The 14,283-nt window shown below is 46.4% G+C and overlaps 1 protein-coding gene across 4 annotated transcripts in view; it reads left to right on the top strand.

The window, feature by feature from the left end:
• Nucleotides 1-14,283, top strand: part of LOC128346951 (proton-coupled amino acid transporter 1-like) — a 70,749-nt gene that overhangs the window by 35,186 nt on the left and 21,280 nt on the right. For 2 of the 4 annotated variants that reach the window (XR_008317309.1, XR_008317310.1), the window contains exon 9: nt 13,536-13,705. Coding sequence is in view for 1 of the 4 variants with exons in the window: in XM_053300797.1 (XP_053156772.1) it covers nt 601-767; nt 13,536-13,705 (337 nt within the window). In the remaining 3 variants the exon portion in view is untranslated. Of the gene's footprint in view, nt 1-600; nt 768-13,535; nt 13,706-14,283 lie in introns of those variants that run through there. The other 2 variants (XM_053300797.1, XR_008317311.1) reach the window with 2 other exon arrangements.

The raw sequence follows: 14,283 nt of genomic DNA, 5'->3' as shown, positions 1-14,283 counted from the left end.
TGGGGTTTAGAGGAGCCTCTGGCCGTAAGGTGCTGTCTTGCCACTGCCCCAACTGCTTTTAAAGGCAGGATTCCCCTTTGCTTGTAATGGGGAATCCTCCCACTTTACAAGCATTGTGGGTCAAACCGGTCCATAACAGACGGGGCCTGGTTTGGTTCAAACTCAGACTGGCCAGGCCCCTTTATTCCCCTCCCCCCCCTTTTTTTTGAGGCCAGTTCGGTTCAAAGTCAAATCAGGCCAGTTCAGATCAAAGAGCTGGTCTTGGAGTAGCAAGCATGCCATATCCCCTTTGCTAAGCAGGGTCTACCCTGGTTGCATATGAATGGGAGACTACATGCATGAGCACTGGAAGATCCATCCCTTAGGGGATGGAGCCGCTCTGGGATTCAACCTGATTCGATTTGAATTGGTTTTGCACACCCCTGTTGAGAAGGCCTTTTGCATCTATATGAACATTGTGAGAAATGAAATGCTGAACCAGATGGACTACTAGTCTGTGTTGCAGTGTTCAGGTGCTGTGGCAGAATTAACGGTTGCAGCTTTCAAGTGAAGGCTAATGCAGTGTATCCAGAGTCTTTTTCTTTCTTTCCCCTCACTAAGGTTCTCCCTCTAGAAAACAAGATGAAGACACCTCAGCACTTCTCTGTGACTCTCTACGTGGGAATGGCCATTGTCAGTTTCCTGTACATCACCCTGGGGACACTGGGTTACATACACTTTGGAGCAAACATCCAGCCTAGCATAACTCTCAATCTACCTAACTGCTGGTGAGTTGAGCTGGAGGAAAGAATCTCTTGTTGCTTGTGATGCAAACCAGAGCTGGGGGCTGAAGGATCACTCTGGAGTGGTTTAGAATGGAAACATAAGGATGGACTCTTAGTGGGGAGGAAATGGTTTCCAAGGAACCTAGAGCATTATGTTTAAGGCAGTATTCACGTGAAGTGTTTTGGGGAAGGTTGCCCTTCCGGTCTTCTTACAAGGGTTCAGGCTTCTCAGAAGCCCATCTTTCTGTGTTCACCACCTCTCCCAGCAATCCATTTTCCTCTGGATTCTATCTCTTTGTTCTCCAAGCTATATTATTTCAGCCATGTGCGGATTCATGAAGGATAAGCAGCTACTGTCTTATCTGTTGTGCACCTGCTCTTCATTCAAGGCTTCCTGTCCTCCTGTCAAGGAATTTAGGGATTCCACTCTTTGAAGGACAACTGGTACAATGCCACTAAAAACTTGCTCACACCAAGACCTTGCATTTGCATTGCATCACAGCTCTTGATGCACGTTTGATTATTGGTGTCAAGGGAATAGATTTGCTGAATTTCTGGAGTTCTCTCTGCAGTGCAGTGCAGTTGCTGGATGTGTGTGAGCAAATTCCCATAGCTAGAGAAATTTCTGGTTGCCCACACATTGAGAGTGCTCTTTCTCTGTCACCTTCTTGACTCAAGGGGAACCTGGCATTCTGAGGTGGAAACCTAGAGCCCATTTAGAGAAGAAGATAGCCTTTTTCTTTTGAAAATGTTATTGTGTAACAACAAGTCTTACATTACTGAACAACTACTCCAATGAACAGCAGTATCTTGCCTGGGCAAGGGGTATGCTGTATTTAGAGATGAAAAGTGGTGGTCTCTTCCCATCAGAAGAGAAACCACCTCATGTGACTCTCCTGAGCTCTTTGCTCTGTTTGTTAAACTGTGGATTAGCTATCTCGATAGTTTTATTTAAAAATGGTTTAGATTCTACCTGATTTTGAGGACTCATTTCTGTCACACTTGCACCCTGCCTTTCTTCCACTGTAGAACTCAAAGGAGCATACATGGGATTCCCATGATATCTCCCATCCAAGGATTGACCAGACCTAGACTTGCTTAGCTTCAGCAAAGTGGCTGCTTTGTGCCCTCAGTCCATGCCCTGGGAGACATGGGTTGATGCCCCTTAAATGGCTCACAAAAAAGAGACCATGCAAATGGACCCAGAAGGAAAGAAAAGGGAGGGGGAGGAGAAGGGAATAAAGGCCAGAGGAGGAGGAACCAAATACTCACCCAAAAAACAAAGTCCTCTCCCTAAGTCCTCTCCCTGACACCTGGGGACAGATTAATTCCTCTGAATACAGGGAGGAGGATGTTTTCAGTCACCACACTTGCCATTGCAAGTGAGCTGGTACTGGCAGGCCTTTTCTCCAGCCCTGGAGCAGCAAAGATGTGTGGGAGTCATCCCAGTGGTTGCATAGCAATTCCTGCTGCCTGCAAGCTCAAATGTTGGGAAGAAAACTAGGATGGTTTGGTCACTACATCGTTGATGCAATCCAAGCAATTTGTCCATCCAGGACCATGTTGGCAAGTACCATCACCCTTTCCTGCTGTTGAATAGAAAAGGGTGGCAAGGGACCTCTCTGACCACTGCCCGGCTGCAATGCCTAGAGCAGGAATTCTCAACGTTGGGTCTCCAGCTGTTATTGGACTTCAACTCCCATAATCCCCAGCCCTAGTGGCCTTTAGTTGGGGATTATGGGAGTTGAAGTCCAATAACATCTGGGGACCCAACGCTGAGAATCTCTAGCCTAGAGTGCCTCAGCCCACCAGCCGCCAAATGAGCAAGCTCTGTGCCTCCCATTCCTGCTGGAAAGGGAGGCAAGGGACTTCCTTGGCTGCTGCTCAGCCAAGGTGGCCATGACAGACGACTGCAGTTTTTGGTTTGGCAGCCAACCCTAGCAAAAATTGGGAGCCCCTGCAGAAGGGGAAGATCTCAGCTGACCCTGGAGCAGGTGTGTGATGGTGTGGCTCTGGTATAACCAGGAACATACCTTGGTCCAAAAGGAGCCACTGCTAGATCTAGATTGTTTTCTTTTTAAGCAATACTAGAGAGAAGCCAGTATCACTCTGGTACATACCTTTCAGGTTAGTGTCCTGCTAATTTTAATAGTGCAGAGAAGCCAACAACTTTGATTTGCAGTGTGTCATCTTGCTTTTGCAAGGGACTTGCCCACACATCTTTGGCTTCCTCCACATCCAATAACTACAGAAGTTCTTTTTCTCCTCCTTGATTCCAGGAATTGTTGACTACTTAAGTGAGACTATGTTGCTATACTTCTGAAAAAGTCAAGGCTGCTCCTTCTTGTGAGAACTTAACTCAAAGTTCATAACTAATCACCATATGGTAGGCGTAGCCCAGGTTGCCAGCACTAACTTCGTTAAATCCTGGCTGAAGAAAGCTCTTGATAGACTGGAGCACTGCTCCTATCCTGGTGGAAAAAAGCGTATGATTGGCTGTTCACTGGCTGGGAGGTGTGCCTTCCTTGAGCCGAGGGGATAGAACAGGATACAAGGACAGAAGCAGTGCCCCAAGCTTTTGTCCTCTAAGGTCCTGTTCACTCGCTACATTCAGGGGAAATTTTTAAGCTAGTATGATATTGAGCCTGTTGAATCCCCTTCACCCCTGGGTTTTAATTTCAGTGCAATATTTCCTTGACCACTTCTATTGCTGGGAATGGGTGAGTTTCAGCTGCATGATCAAGGAAATACTGCTGTCAAGTAAATATGGTACAGATCATCCATTCATTACTTTCTTCTTGAGGGTGAGGGACGTGTCCTTGAAACCTGGCCAGATTGAGATTTCTCTAGAAGGGAAGACACTTTCAGTCTTGTTTAGATTTTGCCTGTGCAACTTGAGCATATATGTACATTTTTATGGCTGCAGAAGTTTGTGTCGCCTACTGCTGACAGCTTTTTATAAAGCACAATTTGTCCTTTAAACAAGTTATTTCTGCAACCATTAGAAGCTTTCAGAATGAAGACTTAATTGTTAAGCAGCACTGAGCCCTTTTCAAGACCATGGGCAGGCACCCTTGGCTGTTGCTGAGCGACAACCCCCCTCCTCTTCAGCTGCCATAAATTGTAGCTGAGAAAGATGAAAGTTGTAGTCCCGCATAATCCTTGTTTCACGACTGACTCTCCATCTCTGTTTATAATCCGGATGTGTCATCCACTACCTTCTGCTATGTAAACTGTTGTGAGAACTTTTGTTCAAAAGTGGTTATATGCATGTTTTTGTAATAATATTAGCCCTATAAATATCTTTATAATATAATGAATATATTAGATCACAGCAGGAATGGAAGGCAGGACTTGAAAGATGACGTTTATACTGCTCTCTAGTGGATTCTTTGCCCTCCGACCTGCTGCTTCATCTTGTATCCCCCGGGAAGTGAGGGCTGGTGGTTTCAGAAGTGCTTTGAAGGTGGGAGTGCAAAGTCTTGAGTTAGATTAGCCTTCCCTCATTCTGACACACTCCAGTTAATCAAAGGCAACCTGGAGGCACTGTTCAAAGCCAGATGCGTCCAAGCTGTGTCACTGGTGGTATTGTAACTAGCAAGTGGCGTTAGGTAGTCTGTGCCACCCACTGCTGGGTTACTTTGGGGAAAGCACAATTTGATCTTTAAACAAGCTGACTAATAGGATGATGTCTGGGAGTACCTTGTCGGAGAGAATAAGATTAGAACTGAAATGAGTTTGCCATAGGAGGCCCCAGACAAAGCTTTTGCCGGTCATCGTGATCTAAGCACTTGGTTTCCGTGCAGCTGCTTCATCTTTTTGGCTCAAAGCTCCTTTCTAAAGGCTCAGAGGAGCTGAGGATTGTGCCAGATGAAAAAGGAGCCAATTAAGAGCCTAGCAGGGTTTACTTTTGCTGCAAGTCTTGGTTCAGTTTTTTCATAACTTGGGAGCCACATTAATTGACTAAACTAACTGCACAGGCAAAATTCTTACCAGCCAGAGCTTAGGGTCTCCTTTTCGTCTGTGCTGGTGAGATTCTGATGCTGTCTTTGACCACGTTTTTGAGGGCAGGAAATGAACCAACACGAAACATCAAAGAGAACCCGGATGCCTGGCAATTCTAGGGGCCATTGATAAAGCCACCTCCCTCTTACCCACTGTTAGGAAACAGAGCTCCAATGTCAGACCTGCACTTTCCTTGAAGCTGGAATTTTTTTGTTTAATTTTTTTTTTGCCCCTTTCCACCTTGATCATGAATCATGATTAAGCAATACACTGGCACCAGTGTTATTCAGGGTCTCCCTTGACCCAGGATTTGAAACTTTCTTTAAACTGAGAATTCAGATCTTGGTTAAAAGGAAGCTCATGTTGACAGTGTAATGTGTACAGAGGTGTATGTTCAGGTGCTCTGTTTTTCTCTGTACATTATGGTGGTCACATTAGGGACATGAGGTGAAAGAAGAGAGCATCTGCCTTGTAATGTATGAAGTGGCCCTAAATCTGGTTGAGACTGGAAACAAAAATACATGTCATGCCAGCTCACTATGGTAGGTTGGTTGGGGAGATTTGGAAAATAGTGCTGCGATGAAACCACTTTTCTACTCGCGGTACTATACTTGGTATGGTTTGAGATGTCCCGTGACCCGAGTTGACTTAAAGAACTTCTAATTGGCATCTTATGCAAATAGTAAATGTAGAACTTGTGAAAAGAGTACCAAGACAGTGCTGCGCCAACACTTCTTGCTCTTCTGGGATGCTACATGGTTGCTAAAAACAGCTGCAGGGGAAAGGTCCCGGAAAAGGAAGCAAAGATCCAAACTCCTGCTCCTGCCCCCAGCATCCCACACCCTTTCATTCCTTCAGTGGTGAGAATTTTGTAGCTTGTTCTCAGATCACAGTTTGCTCTGCTTAGCTCGCCTCTCCTAACAGCCTGCCTTGCAAATAGGCAGCGAGCTACCTAGCAGTGTAGGTAATGCTCAGGTGTCACATGGCTTGCAGGAATGGGATGTGCAGAATGAACTTTACCAAGATAAGACCAGAAAATTGCACTGGACTGCCAAGCATCTTTTCATGTTGGCTTGCGTGTACAGTATGTAACTCAAACAACACTTTGAAGCAGCTTGGCACATGTTGTGGCATCCTGCAGGGATGTTTGCTCTGTGCTCTCTTCCACCCGATGACCTGAACGTTTTGGCTTCTGTTAGCCTTGTTTTCCTGTTACCAAATCACTTCTCCCAAGGAAAAGGGGAAGAGCTCTGTTACTCTTTGCAATAGCCCCAGACAGGGTATGTCTGGAAGTGCTGCTTAACACAGCTTTCTCCCACAAGATCTTTGTCTTGCTCAATTACAAGGATTTATCCATATTCTTGAAGCAAAGTTCTCCATGCTCCACTAATCACTTGAAGTTTGCTCAGGTACTTGCTCTTCTGTATTCATTCAGTCCACTGCAGAATTGTACAGATTACACACTCTTGACATCTGCCCAGTAGAGATGTGCAAATCAATTTGAGCTCAAATCGATTTAAGCTTGAAACAGGCCGTTTCCAGTGTTTTGAGCTTTTAAAAGGGGCCTGTTTTGAGCTCGAAACGAAACAGCCCTGTTTCATGCACTATTTTGAAATCTGTTGTTCTGGAGAGAGCTGGTCTACCAATTGGGGACAGCAGGTAGACCAGTCCTCCAAGGCAGGCCAACATGCTAAGTCTCGGGTAGAGGGCTGGTCTATCCACCTCACACTTGTAGACCAGCTCTACGCCCTTGGGATGTGCCCAAAGTGCAGTTCGAACAAAGTGCAGTTGCGAGCACCTCTTGAGAGTGGTGCGGGGGTGCTTTAAGAAAGAGAGCAGGTCCTTACCTACCCTCTGCTGCCCCATGCCTCTTCCTGCTTGAGCAGCACTCAGCACAAGTATCCCCGTGCAGTGCTAGTGTGCACATGGTCTCTGCACATGGTCTCTGCACATGTGCATGTGCCATTTGGGTGGAAAGCATGGTGTTGCATGCAAATGGTGCAAATGGTGCCCTATGCAAATGGTGCCCGTGCATGCGCAGATGCCATGTTCATGCTGGTGCCGTTTTGGGGTGCTTGGACTGAGTGCCACCCCAGCAGGAAGCTGCATTGGATGGCAGCGAGCAGGCAAGGACCTGCTTCCTTTTTCTTAAAGCTCCCCTGCACCGCTCCCAAAAGGTGCTCAAACTGGTTCAGGCACATCCCTAATGAGCTCTCCCCAGGAAAATATTATTATTATTTATTATTATAATATTTATTTAATTTATATACCGCCTGACTCCGAGGCTCTAGGTGGTTCACATATAGGCCTCAAAATGGTGCTCGAGACACTCAAAATGTTTTGTGGTTGATTCATTGGAGCAGCCAGGTTGGCTGCTGTTTTGACAAATCAATCTGAGGGTTTTGCTATTCATTTCGAGCTCAAAATGAACAGCAAAATCCATTTTGTGCAAAATCTGTTTGTGCAAAATCTGTGTATATTGCCCAGGTCCCATCTTATTTCCTGGAGTAAAAACTGCAAGATACGAAGGAGAGCTCATATCTTTGTTTAACCACAAGGGGGCATTATATCTGTCCTTTACTTTCTTGTCTGAGGTTTTGTGCAAGCCATTTCCACTCTACCTACCGATGCCAGTTGGCATATCAGGAGTATCCTTCCTAGCAGTCTTGCAGTATGATGCCCTGCTAATGTGATCTCTCAAACATTTAGAAGCTCTTCGTATCTACCACATTGGTTTTGTACAACTCTGCACATCTCATCACTGAAGGAAAGAGGTCCTTTTCCTCCCCCTTATCTCAAGGTTTTAGTTGACTCTTTCAACATACAAAGGACGGACTGTTCAGGCAGGGCGGAGGGCTTGTGCTGAGCTTGGACTTTGTTGGATTGTGAGAACTTTCCCTCCTGTCTTCTATTTTCTGAAACCTCAGTGTTGCGCTTTGTTCAGATTAATGGAAATACTGATTCTGTGGCAGTCTTTGCCTTCAACAGAGGCGTAACTAGGGAAAATGGCGCCCAGGGCAAGCACTGAAATTACGCCCCCCGCCCCCCCCGTCCAAATATCTGTCACGCATCTTTCAGAAAACTTGTCTTTTACTATATTAGCTCAAAAATACAAAGAACAAAATTACAAAAATACAAGTCAAGCTCCACAGAGCTCACTAATCCTGACTGACTATTTAACCAGGAAGGATCCTTGCAGTTGTGAAGATGGTAGAATACAGGAGGGGGTTACCATAACCATCTCCCACGCGATATGAGATGATGTCTTTCAGCATCTTCCTATGTCACTGCTGCCTGATATAGGTGTTTCCCATAGTCTGGGAAACATCCTAGCAGGGATTCGAACTGCACTGGCAACCTCTGGCTTTCTAAGTCAAGTCATTTCCCCGCTGCGCCCTTAGGTGGCTGCACTGCAACCAAAAGGCTCTTCTACATGTATGAACAAGAAGAATTTGTACAATTGTGGATACTAATCATAATATTGAAAATGCCGAAAAGATTCTGGCATCAAAATAGGCCCATCACTGTCATTTTGTATTAATGCAGCCAGAGATTTTAAACATGAACATTGTGAACTAGTGGCGTGAATGATCTTTAACACAACTTATTTGGGAGAAATCTAAACTCCCAAGTGTAAAATAATGGGAGAATATGCTGTTTTATATTATTCAGTCATAGCAAAATCAACAATTACATAAGTCCTAAAAACCAAATGTAAATCGTAGGTTGACACTGCTTTCTGGCCAGGGCTCCAGCGCTTTAGATACAGTGATGCGAGGAAAGTTGCATCTCCTTGTTGGGGAAAAGCTGCACCTGCCAACTCTCAGTCTACAGGTGTTAAAAGTAAAGCAAGAGCCCTGCCAGGAAAACACAAAACAAAGCGGTGGCTACCCTAAGTAGGAGATTCATTGAGCGTATCTATTTGCAAGGGGAGGGGAGGAAAAGTGGGGTTTGGGGTTACTTGTTCTGGAGTAGGACGAGGGACTGAGGGTTTGGGGATAGATAGGAGGTGCCTAAAAGTGGGGTCCGGGTCACTCATCTCAAAACGGGGTTCTAAGGGGTTGCAGGGCAGAGAACTCACTCCTGGATGCCTCTTGACATGTCGGGAGAACATGCCCCAGAGCATGGTGTTCTTCATGCCGGGGCTCTGCCGAGGGGCTGCGGGAGCTTCGTTGCTTCTCATCTGCTCGGCTCGGCTTTGGCGGCTGCAACAGCCTCCCCAGCAGGCCCTCGGCCACTCCAGCGCATCCCAGCAGCGTCTGCCCCCGCCCCCAAGTGATGGAAAGGACGGACCCCACCACCAACCCCCAGGGTGCATGTTGGACGGAGGGAGACGCTGCCAGAGCGTGCTGGAGGATCACAAACATTCAGGGGGTTGCAGCTGAGTGAGAAGGCGGTTCAACTGGTTCATAGGGAGTGAGCGCAAAAAGTTTGGTCTGGAGCTGCACGCCCACCATGAGGTGATGTGAGAAGGAGCGAGAAGCATGTTGCTCTGCTGCTCTTGGCGCCACTCCCAGACAACCCCGCTGAGCCCCCAAATGAACAAGAGCCAGCCAGCCCAGCTCAAGCAAGCACACCGCGCCCATCCCCACCCGTTTTCCTCAACCCTCCCCCCACGTAAATTTAAAGAAAATAAAGTTTTAAAAAACAAACACACACACCCGGCTCAGGCTAGGGAGAAAGGGTGGGATAGGGAGGACACCCGCTGTTGGCTACCCCGAGACATGAAAGAACATACACACACCTTTTCTCAGCATTTTAGCTTCACAGCAACTTTAAGGTCAGACTACACTAGTTTGTCCAGGGGTCTCCTGGGGAAGAGTCCAAGCCCCATGGTGGCGGTCGGGTCTCTACCTGTGTCCCCCCACCCTGCACCCCAGCCTAACTCTGGAGACACAGACAGCCCCACACACACGGCACATGACACGGGCACTTCTCGACACAAGATGTGCTGCTAAGTGCCCTTTCCCGGAGCGCGCCCTGCTCGCGCTATCTTGCTCACTTTCTTCTCTGTCCTCCATCTCATTCCCCTCATCGCTGGACTCCAAGCAGCTGAGCTGCCGCCGCTAGGAAGCGGGAGCCCCCCGCCGCACCCGAGCAACCCGGGGCTTCCAGAGAGGATCTCTGTCCTGCTTCTCCCCCTCCCTCCCCCAGCCACAAACCCCTCGGCCGCCCTCGCCTTTCTCCATGACTGTCTCGAGTCCCGCAGCGAAAACAAAGGTGCAGTCCACGAATGACACGTCGCGACAGCACAGCACAGACAGAAGCCACTGAGGAAGGCACGCTTCCTGCAAGCAAGTTGCGTGGCGCCCACTCTCTAGCAGACTTTGCAAAGAAAGATCCTACACACACACACCTTGTCCTTGGCTAACGCTTGCTTTATTGCTTGCTTGTGGTGATGATTGAAGGTAGGCAGGCCGTCGAATCCTTCCTCCGCTGCACAAAGCGCTGGTCTCCCACACCCTGCCTCGTGGTCGCTGCGTGAGGAAGATGAAGTCCACGCAGCGGCACTAGACACGCATGCGCAGCGTGTCGCCAGGCCAGACACGCATGCGCGACTGGTGGGGGGGACGCCACGGGGCGGGGACGCCAGCGGAGTGATATTGTTTGTTGATATGTCAATGAATGACGGTCACGACGCTGATTCGCCGAAGCGGCAGCAAGCAGGCAGGCACTCACTGCAACTTTAGGTGCCTGCGCTGTGGCGGCGCAGCGGCCCACAGAGCGGGGGGGGGGCGCCAGGACCCGGGGAGGGGTACTGCTGCTGCCTGCTGCGCAAAAAAAAAAATTCAAACAAAAAATTTTTTTTAAGGGGGCACTTTTTGGCGCCCCCCACGTGGTCAAACAGAGTGGCGCCGGGGGCACGTGCCCCCCCGCCCCCCTATCGTTACGCCCCTGGCCTTCAGCCAGGTTTGGAGTTTATCCTCTAGCTCATTCTGCCTGCTCAGAACCTGGATTATGACTTCAACTGCCAGGAGCCAGGAAAGACACCCCCTACCCCCCCGCCGCCGCCGCTGCCCCGCCAACATATCCCTCATTAGATTGTGCCTGTATGCTGTGTCTGCTTCCAGAGCCAGTCTTGTTTGAAAGTAGGATAATAATGTTTAGGGCAGCACAGAAGGCAAGATCACTGAGAATCAGGGCAGGGGAAAAATGTTGGCACTACAATAGCAAATAGCCCCTTTCTACACCCCCAGATTTGCCTAGCAGCTTCATTTTTATGCAAAATACCACCACCCTGGTAAACATGCTCCGTGTGTAGCTTCCAAAATAGCTTTCCTTTGCGTCAAGGTGATGGAAGTGCAAATGGAGGAGACGAAGTCAGTGTTGAATAGAACTTTCACACCAGTGCCAATGCCTGCCAATGCACTACTGTGGGGAAAAGGGGATAATCGAAAATTGTGAAATATTCACGACTGAAGCTGATAAAAACTGCTTTGAAGGTATGCTTCAGCTTTTCTTTTCTTTTCTTTCTTTCTTTTTTGTAATTAAAGTCAGGGTAGAATCATGCCTGTTACCTCATGGGGTGTGAAAAACTTTTAAACATATCTGTTTAGTGAATACAGAAATGTATTGGGCTCGGTGCAAAAGCTTTGAATTGCTGATAATATAGTCCTCACATCTGTGTGTGTACTTCCTACATCTTAATATATGTTAGTAATACAGGTGGCCCTCGTTACTCATGGATTGCGGTTTTGTGTATCCATGGTTGGGTCTTAGAGACCCAGTTCTTGATCCATGGCTAGAAAATAGGCATAGTTCAACTATCTGTGGTTTTGAGTGGCTAGAAATGACCTGGAAATGACTTCCATTGTTTTGTAAATCACCTTGGGATTGTTTTAATGAAAGGCGGTAGAAAAATTTAATGATGATAAATTAATTTCCAGCCACTATTTTACACCGGAGAGCCATTTTGTGGTGCCCTTTAAAAAAAATGGAGGGGGCAGTATTTGACTGTTTTCAGGGTTTGAGTGGAGTGCGCTGCTGGAGACTTGAATAATAAAGGACAATGCTTTTATCTTATTTTTGCCTCCTTGAGGGTTTTTGTTTGTTTGCTTGCTTGCTTGCTTGCTTGCTTGCTTGCTTGCCCTTTTGTGTGTGTTAGGAACCTAACTCCTAGATTCCTGTAGGGGTAAGGTATCATTATTTGTGGTTTCCATTTTTGTGCCTATACGGAACCCCCACAAATAATGAGGGCCACCTGTACCGGCCATTTGTGTCTGTTGCACACTCAAACTCAAAATATTGACATATTGTTGAATCTGGAATTTGGCACAGAAATAGCCTGAGAAGTACCCCTTCTGTTTTTCTTTTTAAAAAAATGCTTTTCAAGCTTTTATGCTTTTAGAGAAAAACACAGAAATGTCTTTCTGATGGTTCTGAAGTTGGAGGGAGGTTGTAGCATGGGCTTCAGAGCCTTAGTAACCTGAACAATCAATTGGCTTTCTCCCGTAATTTTTGTTCCATTCCCCATCTAATTTCCATGCCTTTCTTCTTTTCATTGAGTTCCCCATTAAAAATATTTTAAGTGCTCTTTAAAGAAGAAACAGTATTTCAAGATGAACAGTATTCAAATTGTCTGTGCATAATTATGACCACATAATTCAGGCTTCCTTTATGCAGTAAGTCTGTGTGGCAGGGGTGGGGGGGCCTGTTTGCGGTATACGTAGCCCTTGGTATATGGCCTCTTTAATTCTAGATCACTGGTTCAAAGTTGATGCTGGCAGTTGGGGGCAGCTGAATTCTGACTCCTTAGAAGATTTAACATTCTAGAAGTTTGCTTCCGCAACTGTTCCAAAGACAGAGCCTGACTTAATTTCTAAACCAAGCTTATGGTTGTCTATGAAGGATATTTCCCTGGTTTTTATTTTAAAAATAAAGTTAGAAGGGTCCCAGGTCATCTTGTCCTACCCCTATGCAACCGTCAAAGCAATCCTTACTACCAGCTTCTCTCTCCCATGCCCTTGCTCTGTGTATACAGTGCAGACCACATTATCATAAAGAGTTCTTACCAAAACACAGGGCTATTATATTTCCAAGTATATCATTCCATTTCTATTACCCCTGTCCTTATGACAGCTAGATCATCCTGCATCCCTTCCCAGTACTTCTCTGTATTGGCAATATCTCCCATCTTTGTTTCTGTCAGTGAACTTCACCAACCCAGTCTGGTTTAGTGCTGGTGTGACCTGCTCTCACTTCTGCTGTATCCACCTTTGTGTTTCATGAGAAGCTCTAGGAGATTAATTTCTGATCCCTCGAAACACAAGATCTATTTCTGAAAACTAAAACCTGAGCTGAAAATTCTCATTGCTAAAAAAAAGTCCTTCAGACAAAAATCTCTGTACAACTGGATGACTTTCCAGATTCCATGTGCAAGAAGAATCCTTGACTCTTTAGTACCCATGCTGTTGTGTGGTTACCAGATCACTTGGGAAAGGGCAGCTTTTCAGCATCTGTCCTCCTGACTCTGAAAAGTACATTTCTTACCCTAGAAAGCCTGTGCCTCAGCTCATGGCAGCAAAGCCATTTGATCAGGGCAAGTGCCTTTCCATGTCGTGTTTGGTCTCTGCAAAGCCCAGGATCAGGAACAGCACACTCTCTTTCACTTCTGCAAACAGTAATTGCGTGCCAAAGTCCCTTGGTGCTTCATGGAAGCACAAGCATTCTGCCCTGGATTTGTTGCTGGGATGGGTTCGTTTTTGCTTTTTGCCCTAAATCCTTTGCCTGAGTGGATGTAACTATCAGTTCTTGCATCCTTTGCAGGTTGTATCAGTCTGTCAAGCTGCTCTACTCCATTGGGATCTTCTTCACTTATGCGCTGCAGTTCTACGTCCCTGCAGAAATCATCGTTCCTGTGGCCGTTTCGCAAGTCCCTGAACGCTGGGCGCTTTGGACCAATCTACTGCTGAGGACATGTCTGGTCTGTGTAACATGTGAGTAAGAGGCCAAAGCTGAGGGATGTTTCCTTGCTATTTAGCAGGAAAGAAATATCTTGAATAGTAGACATTCAACCAGTAGAATGACTCTTCATGGTGGGTGGATGCAAAGTGGCCTGGTTTTTGCAGAGGCTATTTTATTTTATTTATTTTATTTTATTTTATTTTATCTATAATGTGTTTATACCACCTGATATGTACATCTCTAGGCGGTGTACAGAATTTCAAATATTTAAAAGTTAACACAGTAAAAACAGTAAAACGTTAAAAGTAAATACATGACACAGTAAAAACAGCATAAAACAGTTATTTTAAAAAGTTATTTAAATTATTAAAATTAATTCTAATTAAAAGCCTGTGAGAACAGGAGAGTCTTGAGGGTCTTCCTGAAAACAAACAGAGAAGGAGATGCTCTTATTTCAGTTGGGAGCATATTCCAAAGCCCTGGGGCAGCCACAAAGAAAGCCTGGCCATGGGTCACCACCAAACGAGCTGGTGGCAACCATAACTGGATCTCTCCAGAAGATGGTAACAGGTGGCAGAGTTTATGACAAAGGAGGCGCTCTCTTAAATAG

The sequence above is a fragment of the Hemicordylus capensis genome, chromosome 2 (genome assembly GCF_027244095.1).
Source record: "Hemicordylus capensis ecotype Gifberg chromosome 2, rHemCap1.1.pri, whole genome shotgun sequence".
Classification (NCBI taxonomy): Eukaryota; Metazoa; Chordata; class Lepidosauria; order Squamata; family Cordylidae; genus Hemicordylus; species Hemicordylus capensis.
This window is presented reverse-complemented; position numbering and strand designations above follow the sequence as displayed.